Raw genomic sequence first — 11,351 nt, forward strand, 5'->3', positions numbered from 1 at the left:
AAAAACATTCAACGTTGTGAGGATACCTCCTCCATGATTTCACCAACCAAAGGTATTACCTGTGTTTACATAATCTGGCAAGAGGTAATATATTAGGAATGATTGAATAATGTACATTTGACCAGGGCATCAGTGTTTCAAAAGTGGGTCAAGACACATCACTAAAACCATCCTCCTCTGTTCATGGAACAGAACACCAATGCATCACACCCAAAAGTGAGAAATAAGGTTGTATGACAAAATATAAGGGTTAATCTTTATTAATGGTTTATAACGCAAAAATGCATTTTCAAATGATTAAATAATCATTAATAACCTAATTATACGCCCTTTATAAACCTTTTACAAATGGAACTTTGTTCTATTTGTAAAAGGCTATTATCCTTGACTGTACTGGACACTCACTCTACAATGATTTTAAGCTCATGTCATTGTTTCAGTATTCCAAAATGCAAAAGTAACAGAATGTTACATTTGCTGTATCCTATTATAATACAGGATATTCTGTGCGTGTGGGAGTTGGGACATGTGTTATTACTGTTTATCCTATTATAATACAGGATATTCTGTGCGTGTGGGAGTTGGGACATGTGTTATTACTGTAGGCTTTGGTGAGATAGCCTTGTTAACTCCCCTAAAAAAAGACAAAAGGTTTTAGTTTTACCCACTAATCCACTTGCCCACCTGTGCGCATTATATGATAAACACCATCAATGTACCCTTTGCAACCAGAAAAATGAACCATAACAAACGTAGAACAGGCTATCAAATACACGTTGCTACACATGTTTATTGTGATAATGTTTCAGTAGACCACAGTACGTTGCTTTGCCATACCAATGTTCTATCTATGATAAGCCATAACAGATCTGATATACGGACGTAAAGATATACTTGAACAACAAAAATGTTATCTGCATCTCAATTCATTCTATCAGCATAAAATATCATTTGTTTCTTAAATTCATGTTCAAAGTTGAAAAGCAAGCTATAACTGCAGTTACAATCGTCAGCAGACACTCTACCATCGCACTTCTCAAATCAGTCCAACACTGTCAGAGTGACCATCAGTCCAACTTTCCTAATAAAAGAGAATGGAAAAATAAAATATTATTAGAATTGACATGCTGTATTTCTGCCTTTTGAGTTGATGGTGCTCAAGGCTTTAAAAAATAATCTGTACACCCATTTATAACAGTATAAAACAGAATATCACTAAATTCAATTAACTTCCCAAATATCTCAAATTGATTGAGCAACGATGGGGTGAAGCTTACGGGCAGGTACAATAATCACAACTCTTATTCTTCACAGTTATGATCAACAGGTCATAGAAAATCACTTACTGCAGTTGTAAAGACGATTGATCCGCAGAATATCATTGGGGCTCATCTCAGTTGCCCTGCCAATAACTACATCATTGTCAGGGATTGGAAGAATGGTGGGCTGTTTGTTCCTGGAGAAGGCAAACCTGGAACCAGACAACATATGGCAGAAAGCTCTCACGCTATCAATTGAAATTAGAGGATGACATGAGTAGACTATGAAAGGGGAAATTATTTATCTTATTTTGGCCATGTCATTTTACAGCTGTTATTGTAGTAAAGAAAACCTTTATATTAATTCCCTCATCCTACCTAGTGTATTGCATGACAGAATTGTAGTCATATGGAGTCCCCAGGTTATTCGTGTTGATCTTTTTGAAATTGGATTCCTTTCCTAGGATGGAAAATCGATGATAAATCATTCTTACACAGTATAATAACTTTCATGAAGAAGTCACGCTTATAAATAAATGCTTTCCATATTATTATGATCGTTGTAAATGCTTATTATTGTAAAGCTTATAATGCTTATAAATCCTTGTCAATGTTTCTACATATCTACAAATAATGAAATATTAATGTACTGTACTATTATAATCAAATAGTAGTCCTCTATAAATAGTTTAACAAGGCTTTTCCATTAATATTTAAAAAATGTTACTAATATGTCTTACTCAACATGGGCAGGAATAATATTTACATATATTGTACAAAATAGTATTTATTATTTCCCAATTAAATTATTTCCAAATATATATATATATATATATTATAAAGCCAACATCTATGGATGTAGAGAGCACTAACCAGGAATAATGTTCTCAGTCAGGATTTTAACATGGCTGTCACGGTCACTGCGTGAATGCTCGTGGTTAAAGCCCAAGGCATGCAGCAGTTCATGCTGCACCACAGACAGCTTGACACATCCGTTCCTACTCAGAGACACCACCTGACTATTGCCCTGGCGACCAACATACGAGTAACAGCTGCAAACAAGAGTGTATAGGGAAGACATCAAGGTCATTTCTGAAAGTGATAAAGTATTCTTTTTATGTAGCAATAACAGTCAAGTAAATTGTCAAGTAAATACTAAGTAAATAAGAGTGGCAGAAGACAAGTATAACAGGCCTAGTAATATAATATGCAGTGGTCATACCCTAACTTAGACTGGATGTCCACAAAGTCCCTCTGATTGGTTCGGGGAAAGAATCGGACGCAGGTTGATGCAGCAAAGGTATGCAGCCCACCTTCAATAACGGACATTTCCTGGGGCGCTGCTCAATGGAGCAATAAGAAAGTCAGAAACTCAGTACACACACGCACACACACATACTCATATAGTGTAGCTAAACCAATGTAACAGTCCTGACCTGTTTTATGTTGTTTTTATGTGTTTTTGGTCAGGGCATGTGTTTTGGGTGGGCAGTCTATGTTATTCGTTTCTATGTTGGTTTTGGTTTGCCTGGTATGGCTCTTGATTAGAGGCAGGTGGTTTGCGTTTTCCTCTAATCAAGAGTCATATTTAGGTAGGGCATTCTCACTGTTTGTTTGTGGGTGATTGTCTCCAGTGATGTCTTCGTCGTTGTCGATGTATTTTCACTTTCGGGGCTGTTTGGCTGTTCGTGTGTTTGATGTAACGTTCCTGTCCGTAAGTTTACGTTTAGTGATGTGAGTTTATGTTCAGGTTTCGTTCTACGTCGTTTTGTTATTTTGTAAGTTTTGTAAAGTGTTTGTTTTCGTGTCATCAGTTTTCGTATTAAAAATAAAGATGGCATATTTCCCTGACTCCGCATTTTGGTCCGAAGATCCTTCTCTCCTCACCTCATCTGAGGATGAGGAAAGCGACAGCCGTTACAGAATCACCCACCAACAAAATGTGACCAAGCGGTATGGGAATGCTCGACGGAGCAACAAGGACTTTTGGACTTGGGAGGAGATCCTGTCTGGTAGAGGACCCTGGGCGCAAACTGGAGAATATCGCTGCTCTCGTGAGAAGAGTGAGGCAGCCACAGCCCAGGAGCGGTGGTTTAAGGAGGCAGCTAGGAGACGTGGATGGAAGCCGGAGAATCAAGCTCGAAACCGGAATTATGAGGGGACACGTCTTGCACGGAAGCCCGAAAAGCCCGTGAGTAACTCCCAAAAATTTCTTGGGGGGGGGGCTAAAGGGTAGTGGGCCAAGGGCAGGTAGGAGACCTGCGCCCACTTCCCAGGCTTACCGTGGAGAGCGGGAGTACGGGCAGGCGCCGTGTTACGCAGTAGAGCGCACGGTGTCTCCTGTACGAGTGCATAGCCCAGTGCGGGTTATTCCACCTCCCCGCACTGGTAGGGCTAGATTGAGTATTGAGCCAGGTGTCATGAGGCCGGCTCAACGCGTCTGGTCTCCAGTGCGTCTCCTCGGGCCGGCATACATGGCACCTGCCTTACGCATGGTTTCCCCGGTTCGCCTACATAGCCCGGTGCGGGTTATTCCACCTCCCCGCACTGGTCGGGCAACCGGGAGTATTCAACCAGGTAAGGTTGGGCAAGCTCAATGCTCAAGAGAGCCAGTACGCCTGCACGGTCCGGTATTTCCGGCGCCACCTCCCCGCCCCAGCCTAGTACCTACAGTGCCTACATTACGCACTAGGCTACCAGTGCATTTCCAGAGCCCTGTTCCTCCTCCACGCACTCTCCCTATAGTGCGTGTATCCAGTTCAGTGCCTCCAGTTCCGGCCCCACGCACTAAGCCACCTGTGCGTCTCCTAAGTCCTGTACACACTGTCACTTCTCCCCGTACTAGTCCTGAGGTGCGTGCCCTCAGCCAGGTGCCACCAGTGCCGGTACCACGCACCAGGTATAGAGTACGCTTTGAGAGTTCAGTGTGCCCTGTCCCTGCTCCACGCACTAGTAGGAAGGTGCTTATCATTAGCCCGGTGCCTCCAGTTCCGGCACCACGCACCAGGTCTACAGTGCGCCGTATCCGGCCAGAGCCATCCGTCTCCCCAGCGCCATCTGAGCCATCCGTCTCCCCAGCGCCATCTGAGCCATCCGTCTCCCCAGCGCCATCTGAGCCATCCGTCTCCCCAGCGCCATCTGAGCCATCCGTCTCCCCAGCGCCATCTGAGCCATCCGTCTGCCAGGAGCCTGCAAAGCCGCCCGTCTGCCATGAGCCTGCAAAGCCGCCCGTCTGCCATGAGCCTACAGAGCCATCCGCCAGACAGGAGCCGCTAGAGCCGTCAGCCAGACAGGAGCCGCTAGAGCCGCCCGCCAGACAGGATCTGCCAGAGCCGCCCGCCAGACAGGATCTGCCAGAGCCGCCAACCAGACAGGATCTGCCAGAGCCGCCAACCAGACAGGATCTGCCAGAGCCGCCAACCAGACAGGATCTGCCAGAGCCGCCAATCAGACAGGATCTGCCAGAGCCGCCAGCGAGCCATGAGCAGCCAGAGCCGTCAGCGAGCCATGAGCAGCCAGAGCCGTCAGTGAGCCATGAGCAGCAAGAGCCGTCAGTGAGCCATGAGCAGCCAGAGCCGTCAGTGAGCCATGAGCAGCCAGAGCCGTCAGAGCGCCATGAGCGTCGAGAGCCGTCAGCCTGCCATGAGCGTCGAGAGCCGTCAGCCTGCCATGAGCGTCGAGAGCCGTCAGCCTGCCATGAGCGTCGAGAGCCGTCAGCCTGCCATGAGCGTAGAGAGCCGTCAGTCTGCCATGAGCGTCGAGAGCCGTCAGCCTGCATGGACCTGCCAGAGCCGTCCAAACAGGACCTGCCAGAGTCCTTCAGCCGGGATCTGCCCCTTGTCCCGGTGTTGCCCCTTGTCCCGGTGCTGCCCCTTGTCCCGGTGTTGCCCCTTGTCCCGGTGCTGCCCCTTGTCCCGGTGCTGCCCCTTGTCCCGGTGCTGCCCCTTATTCCGGTGCTGGTCCTTATCCTGGTGCTGCCCCTTGTTCTGGTGCTGCCCCTTGTCCCGGTGCTACCCCTTGTCCCGGTGCTGCCCCTTGTCCCGGTGCTAGCTGTTTATTTAGGGGAAGGTAGTGTTAAGGTGGTCATTAGAAGGGGTAGACAGAAGAGGGGAGTGACTATGGTGGTATGGGGACAGCGTCCTGAGCCGGAACCACCACCGTGGTCAACTGCCCACCCGGACCCTCCCCTGGACTTTGTGCTTGTGCGCCCGGCGTGCGCATCTTGAGGGGGGGGTACTGTAACAGTCCTGACCTGTTTTATGTTGTTTTTATGTGTTTTTGGTCAGGGCATGTGTTTTGGGTGGGCAGTCTATGTTATTCGTTTCTATGTTGGTTTTGGTTTGCCTGGTATGGCTCTTGATTAGAGGCAGGTGGTTTGCGTTTTCCTCTAATCAAGAGTCATATTTAGGTAGGGCATTCTCACTGTTTGTTTGTGGGTGATTGTCTCCAGTGATGTCTTCGTCGTTGTCGATGTATTTTCACTTTCGGGGCTGTTTGGCTGTTCGTGTGTTTGATGTAACGTTCCTGTCCGTAAGTTTACGTTTAGTGATGTGAGTTTATGTTCAGGTTTCGTTCTACGTCGTTTTGTTATTTTGTAAGTTTTGTAAAGTGTTTGTTTTCGTGTCATCAGTTTTCGTATTAAAAATAAAGATGGCATATTTCCCTGACTCCGCATTTTGGTCCGAAGATCCTTCTCTCCTCACCTCATCTGAGGATGAGGAAAGCGACAGCCGTTACAACCAAACCATTAGGTTCAACATAAAATCATTTCAGAGAACAAAATACTTACAGTATTCTTTAGAGATCACATAGGGCACGTAAACATTCCCATCAGAGTACTTCTCCCACTTGCAGCTTTGAGATGTGCAGGGGTCAGCGTTCATGAACCCAGTATCTACCGCAATGTCCCCAAACATGACTAGTGGCTCGTCAAGTCTTTGTCCTAGAATACAACACCAAGTGAAGGTTATTATCTCATTTTCAGTCATGATGTCATTAAATATAGAGTAGGAATGTACAGGCTGCCTTACCAAGATTTCTGTTGGCCTTCTCAATGAGCGTTGAAGCAGAAAATTCATCCTGCTCAATGCTGTTGATGCTGGTGCTGTCTGTGGAAAGGGATAAAAGATTAGCTTAAATGCAACGGTGTCCCTAATAACTCATATTATAATAAGATAACATATGTCATTTACATTATAACAACGAACATGATATTTAGATGTTTTCTGTTTGTGTTTATTAACATTATTATTTTAATGTTTATAAAGACAGGATTAGCGTACCAATTTCCAAGACCTCTTCACTCCTTTCAAATGAAGCTTTCTGTATGGCAAGAGCAGAAGGAAAAATATTCTAATTTGTTTAAAACCCACATAATTCAGCATCATGCACAGCTTTTCCCCAATAGTCTCAGATAGACACTTACCCCTGTAGATCGGCCCTGAGCTGAGCAGAGAACAGCGATGAAAATGGTCAGCACAAAGACAGGTGCCATGGTGAATGACTGCAGGATGCCTAGGATCAGTCTGTTGTGAACATGATAGACGTGCAGTTTATATACTGTAGGCTGACAGATGCTGTCGTTCCTCAGAATATGGGTAAATTGCAAAAAAGCAGCAGATGTTATCCAAGTCAACCAAAGTCTTGCTTCAAAAAAAAATTCTCAAACATTGGGGAGTGTGGTTTTATGATGTACAAAGGAAACTGATAATATTGCATACGCCTACATGTCATTGGTAATTTATAAAATACTATACAACTGTACAATATTGTACGGATGTCACTGAACTCAAATATTGAAAACTAAATTTGTGCTTGCGTAAAGGAATAAGTGCACCCAGGTCACACATTAATGAGATGTGTATTTATTTGTTTTTACTTATAAGAGGACAGAATAGTAACCTACCTGATTTCTCAGGTGGGCATTCCATATGCCCCATGTCTGATATTTGGACTTGGACAGAAGAACCAGAGTTCCCGAGGATGCTGATGTAGTTTTGATGCAGTGAAGTTGGCCATTGTATGTGATTACAAATATTTTGATCCTGTTTTACTGGCAGCTATATATACACACACGTTTTCAAAATCAAATAATGGGGTCTCATTGTATAGTCACTTAAGAACTTGGTTATTAACATCATATACAAACTCTATTGCAGTCCATTTGCAGGATACATAGGTATCAGTGAACATTATGCAGACATCACAGATGCAGATGGCCTTTGGCAGGTCGAGACTGTTAAGCAAACTCCCAAAAGGTGGTTTATGTTATGACATACTACCCTTGAGGTTTTGCTTTGTTCTTGTATTGTTTTCATGGAAACTGTTGCATCATGTTAGGAGGTTATGTTTTACGCTTGAAAAGGCATGTTATCTGACCATGGGAGTTTGTTAACACAGAATGAAAAAGATAGCACATTATGTTGTCATCATATCAAACCTCTACCATGTGAGAGACATTTTTTTTTTTTACAAGATGTAAGTGAATGTCTTCAGTTATTTGCACAATGTTGGTGTCATTGCACACCCACATGAAGAAACTCTTCCAGACAAAACACAGACAGTAACTGTCCCGAGATGCTCTTGATCTTGTACAAAGGTAAATCAAGTATCAAATAAAATACAGAAGATGCATTAAAGATCACATGAAATCTAAATTAAAACAGTTTATCAAGGCGAGACCCAGGAGGCAAATGGTTGAAGTCTTACCATGTTTATTAATCCAAAAAGGGGTAGGCAAGAGAATGGTTGTGTACAGGCAAAAGGTCAAAACCAGTTCAGAGTCCAATAGATACCGAAGGGCAGGCAGGATGGTCAGGCAGTGGTCAAAACCAGGAAGACTAGCAAAAGACAGTAGAAAAGGAGTACAGGGAAAACACGCTGGTTGACTTGACTAAACATACAAGACGAACTGGCACAGAGAGAAAGGAAACAGGGATAAATACACTGGGGAAAATAAGCGACACCTGGAGAGGGTGGAGACAATCACAGGGTCGGCTGAAACAGATCAGGGCGTGACAGTAGTACCCCCCCCACCCCCCAGGACGCCACTCGGTGTCCAACCTGGGCACATACCTGGCTGACGGCGGAGGAAATTGGCGATGAGTGCTGGGTCCAAGATGTCTTTAGCAGGAACCCAGCACCTCTCCTCCGGGCCATAACCCTCCCAGTCAACCAGGTACTGGAAACCCCTGCCCCGTGGTCGAGGCGTCTCACCGTATACGCTGGCAGGCCATCGATTGCCCGGAGGGAGGGATGAGCCTGGAAACAGAAGACAAAAGGACAGTGAGACACGGGCTTAATTCTGGACACATGGAAAGTAGCGTGGATACGGAGGGTATGGGGTAACACAACGCAGCAGTGGAACTAAGGACTCTAGAGATGGGAAAAGGACTAATGAAATGGGGAGACAGTTTGCGGGACTCTACCCACGGGGGCAGGTCCCGATTGGAAAGCCATACCCTCTGCCCAATGCGGTGGTGGGGAGCTGGGGTCCAGCGACGGTCCGCTTGTCGACGATACCTGGAGTTGGTCTTGAGAATAACCGCCCTGGCTCTTCTCCAGGTACGTCGACAACGGCGGACAAACATCTGGGCCAAGGGTCCGCTGACCTCCTGCTCTTTTTCCGGGAAGAGTGGAGATAGATTTTTTATTTTTTATTTTATTTTTTATTTTACCTTTATTTAACTAGGCAAGTCAGTTAAGAACAAATTCTTATTTTCAATGACGGCCTAGGAACAGTGGGTTAACCTTTACCGAACCTCAACCCCGTATCCGGGATCACCCCCCACCCCCCACACACTGATTAGCATAGATAGCATAGCTTCAGAAGTAGATAGTAGCATCTAAATATCATTAAATCACAAGTCCAAGACACCAGATGAAAGATACAGATCTTGTGAATAAAGCCACCATTTCAGATTTTTAAAATGTTTTACAGGGAAGACAAAATATGTAAATCTATTAGCTAAACACGTTAGCAAAATACACCACTATTCTAACTCCATCAGTTTCTTACTCCTTCAGGTGCTATCACCAATTCGGCTCAACTAAGATATTGATATCCACTAACCAAGAAAAAACCTCTTCAGATGACAGTCTGATAACATATTCATGGTATAGGATAGTTTTTGTTAGAAAAAAGTGCATATTTCAGGTAGAAATCACAGTTTACAATTGCACCGACCATCGCAAATCGACTAGAATTACTAGATAGAGCAACGTGTATGACCAATTTACTCATCATAAAACATTTCATAAGAATAGACAAAGCATAGCAATGGAAAGACCCAGATCTTGTGATTCCAGACAATATTTCAGATTTTCTAAGCGTTTTACAGCGAAAACACAATAAATCGATAAGTTAGCATACTACATGTGAAAACGTTACCAGAGCATCGATTCCAGCCAAAGAGCGCTATAACGTAATCACCGCCAAAAGATATTAATTTTTTCACTAACCTTCTCAGAATTCTTCCGATGACACTCCTGTAACATCATTTTACAACATACATATACAGTTTGTTCGAAAAGGTGCATATTTAGCCATACAAAACCGTGGTTACACAATAAAAATACTAGGAAATCAAGCCTCAATATGTCTGACGTCATCTATCAGAGTGATCTAGTTTAATTAAAAGCTAATCATATACTTGACTAAAAAATACAGGGTTGACAGGAATCGAAAGACAAATTAGTTCTTAATGCAACCGCTGATTTACATTTTTAAAATTATCCTTACTTTTCAATACAGGGTTGGCCAAGTGAAGCTATACCAAACAAAATGGCGATGTATGCGTTTAAAATATTTCGACAGAAACACGGTTTATCATATTAAATATTGCTTACTTTGAGCTGATCTTCCATCATATTCTTGGGCAATGTATCCTTTCTATGTTATAAACGTCTTTTGGTCGATAGATGTCCTCTGTCCTTCGAAATGTCCACTAACAACGACCGAGACCGCGAAACGTTCCCAAAGCTAGAAAGTGCACGACAAATAAATTCCTCAGAATCGCACTAAACGGATATAAATTGATATAAAACGGTTAAAATTAACTACATTATGATGTTTTTAACAACTATAACGACTGAAAACATGACCGGAGAAATATAGCTGGTTAGAAAACGATTTGGAACGAGGCAGGTCCGATGGCCTTCACGCTTGAGGCGCACGTTGAGAAAGGGCGGTCTCTGTACATTTTGGTCATTTATAATGGCTGTGAACGTCCCATCGATTTCATTGAAAACGTGATGACGTACAGACACCCAGAGGAAGACGTAGGCAGTGTCGGTTTCTTCATAGCATTCACTGTGGCCTTATAAACAGACCCCAGATCAGAGGTAAAAATTTCTGAAATCTGAACCCTGTCATGAAAAGTGCTGTAAAAATTGTTCTGTACCACTCAGAGACAAAATTTCAACTCCTATAGAAACTATAGACTGTTTTCTATCCAATAATAACAATAATATGCATATTGTACGATCAAGAATTTAGCACGAGGCAGTTTAATTTGGAGACCCAAATATGCTAATGCGGAACAGCACCCCCTATAGTTGCAAGAAGTTAACTGCCTGTTCAGGGGCAGAACGACAGATTTGTACCTTGTCAGCTCGGGGATTTGAACTTGCAACCTTTCGGTTACTAGTCCAACGCTCTAACCACTAGGCTACCCTGCCGCATGGATACCCCATGGAGCACGTGAAAGGGGAGAGTCCCTTGGCAGAACAGGGAAGAGTGTTCGGGCATACTCCACCCGGACCAGTTGACGGCTCCAGGTAGTGGGGTTGGTTGAGACCAGGCATCTCTAGGTGGTTTCCAGGTCTTTCTGGCTCACTCCAACTAACTGTTGGTTTGGGGATAGAATCCAGGTGACAGGCTGGCCGACGACCCAATAAGGGTGCAGAATGCCTTCAGAACTGAGACGAGAACCCCGATCGGAGACCATGTCTACCGAGAGTCCATGGATCCGGAAGACATGCTGCACCATAAGCTGGGCAGTCTGCTTGGTAAAAGGTCGTTTTGGGAGAGGGATGAAATGGAACCATTGTGGGCCATCAGAAACGTTGTCAGAGGAAGGCTGGTGTACGACG

At 44.3% G+C, this 11,351-nt stretch overlaps 1 protein-coding gene across 1 annotated transcript; it reads right to left on the reverse strand.

Annotated features, from left to right (window-relative positions):
* Positions 1 to 772: 772 nt before the first annotated feature.
* On the reverse strand, positions 773 to 6,849 carry LOC139575034 (high choriolytic enzyme 1-like). The gene is made up of 9 exons (XM_071399961.1): positions 6,685 to 6,849; positions 6,542 to 6,581; positions 6,290 to 6,367; positions 6,049 to 6,201; positions 2,482 to 2,599; positions 2,133 to 2,311; positions 1,638 to 1,719; positions 1,347 to 1,471; positions 773 to 1,081 (listed from the first exon to the last, which is right to left on the reverse strand). Exons 1-9 carry the CDS (start codon positions 6,751 to 6,753, stop codon positions 1,068 to 1,070), a joined length of 858 nt encoding a protein of 285 aa, XP_071256062.1. The 5' UTR covers positions 6,754 to 6,849; the 3' UTR covers positions 773 to 1,067.
* Between the last annotated feature and the right edge of the window lie 4,502 nt (positions 6,850 to 11,351).

Source organism: Salvelinus alpinus, chromosome 5, assembly GCF_045679555.1.
Source record: "Salvelinus alpinus chromosome 5, SLU_Salpinus.1, whole genome shotgun sequence".
NCBI lineage: Eukaryota > Metazoa > Chordata > Actinopteri > Salmoniformes > Salmonidae > Salvelinus > Salvelinus alpinus.

Bases quoted from the DNA above. Each gene is read 5' to 3' on its own strand.
- LOC139575034 (XM_071399961.1), bottom strand. From the start codon at position 6,753: ATGGCACCTGTCTTTGTGCTGACCATTTTCATCGCTGTTCTCTGCTCA. The intron at 6,582-6,684 runs GTAAGTGTCTAT...CTTGCCATACAG, and splicing joins CTCAGGGCCGATCTACAGGG to AAAGCTTCATTTGAAAGGAG. The intron at 1,720-2,132 runs GTTAGTGCTCTC...TTTCCATCCTAG, and splicing joins GACTGAGAACATTATTCCTG to GAAAGGAATCCAATTTCAAA.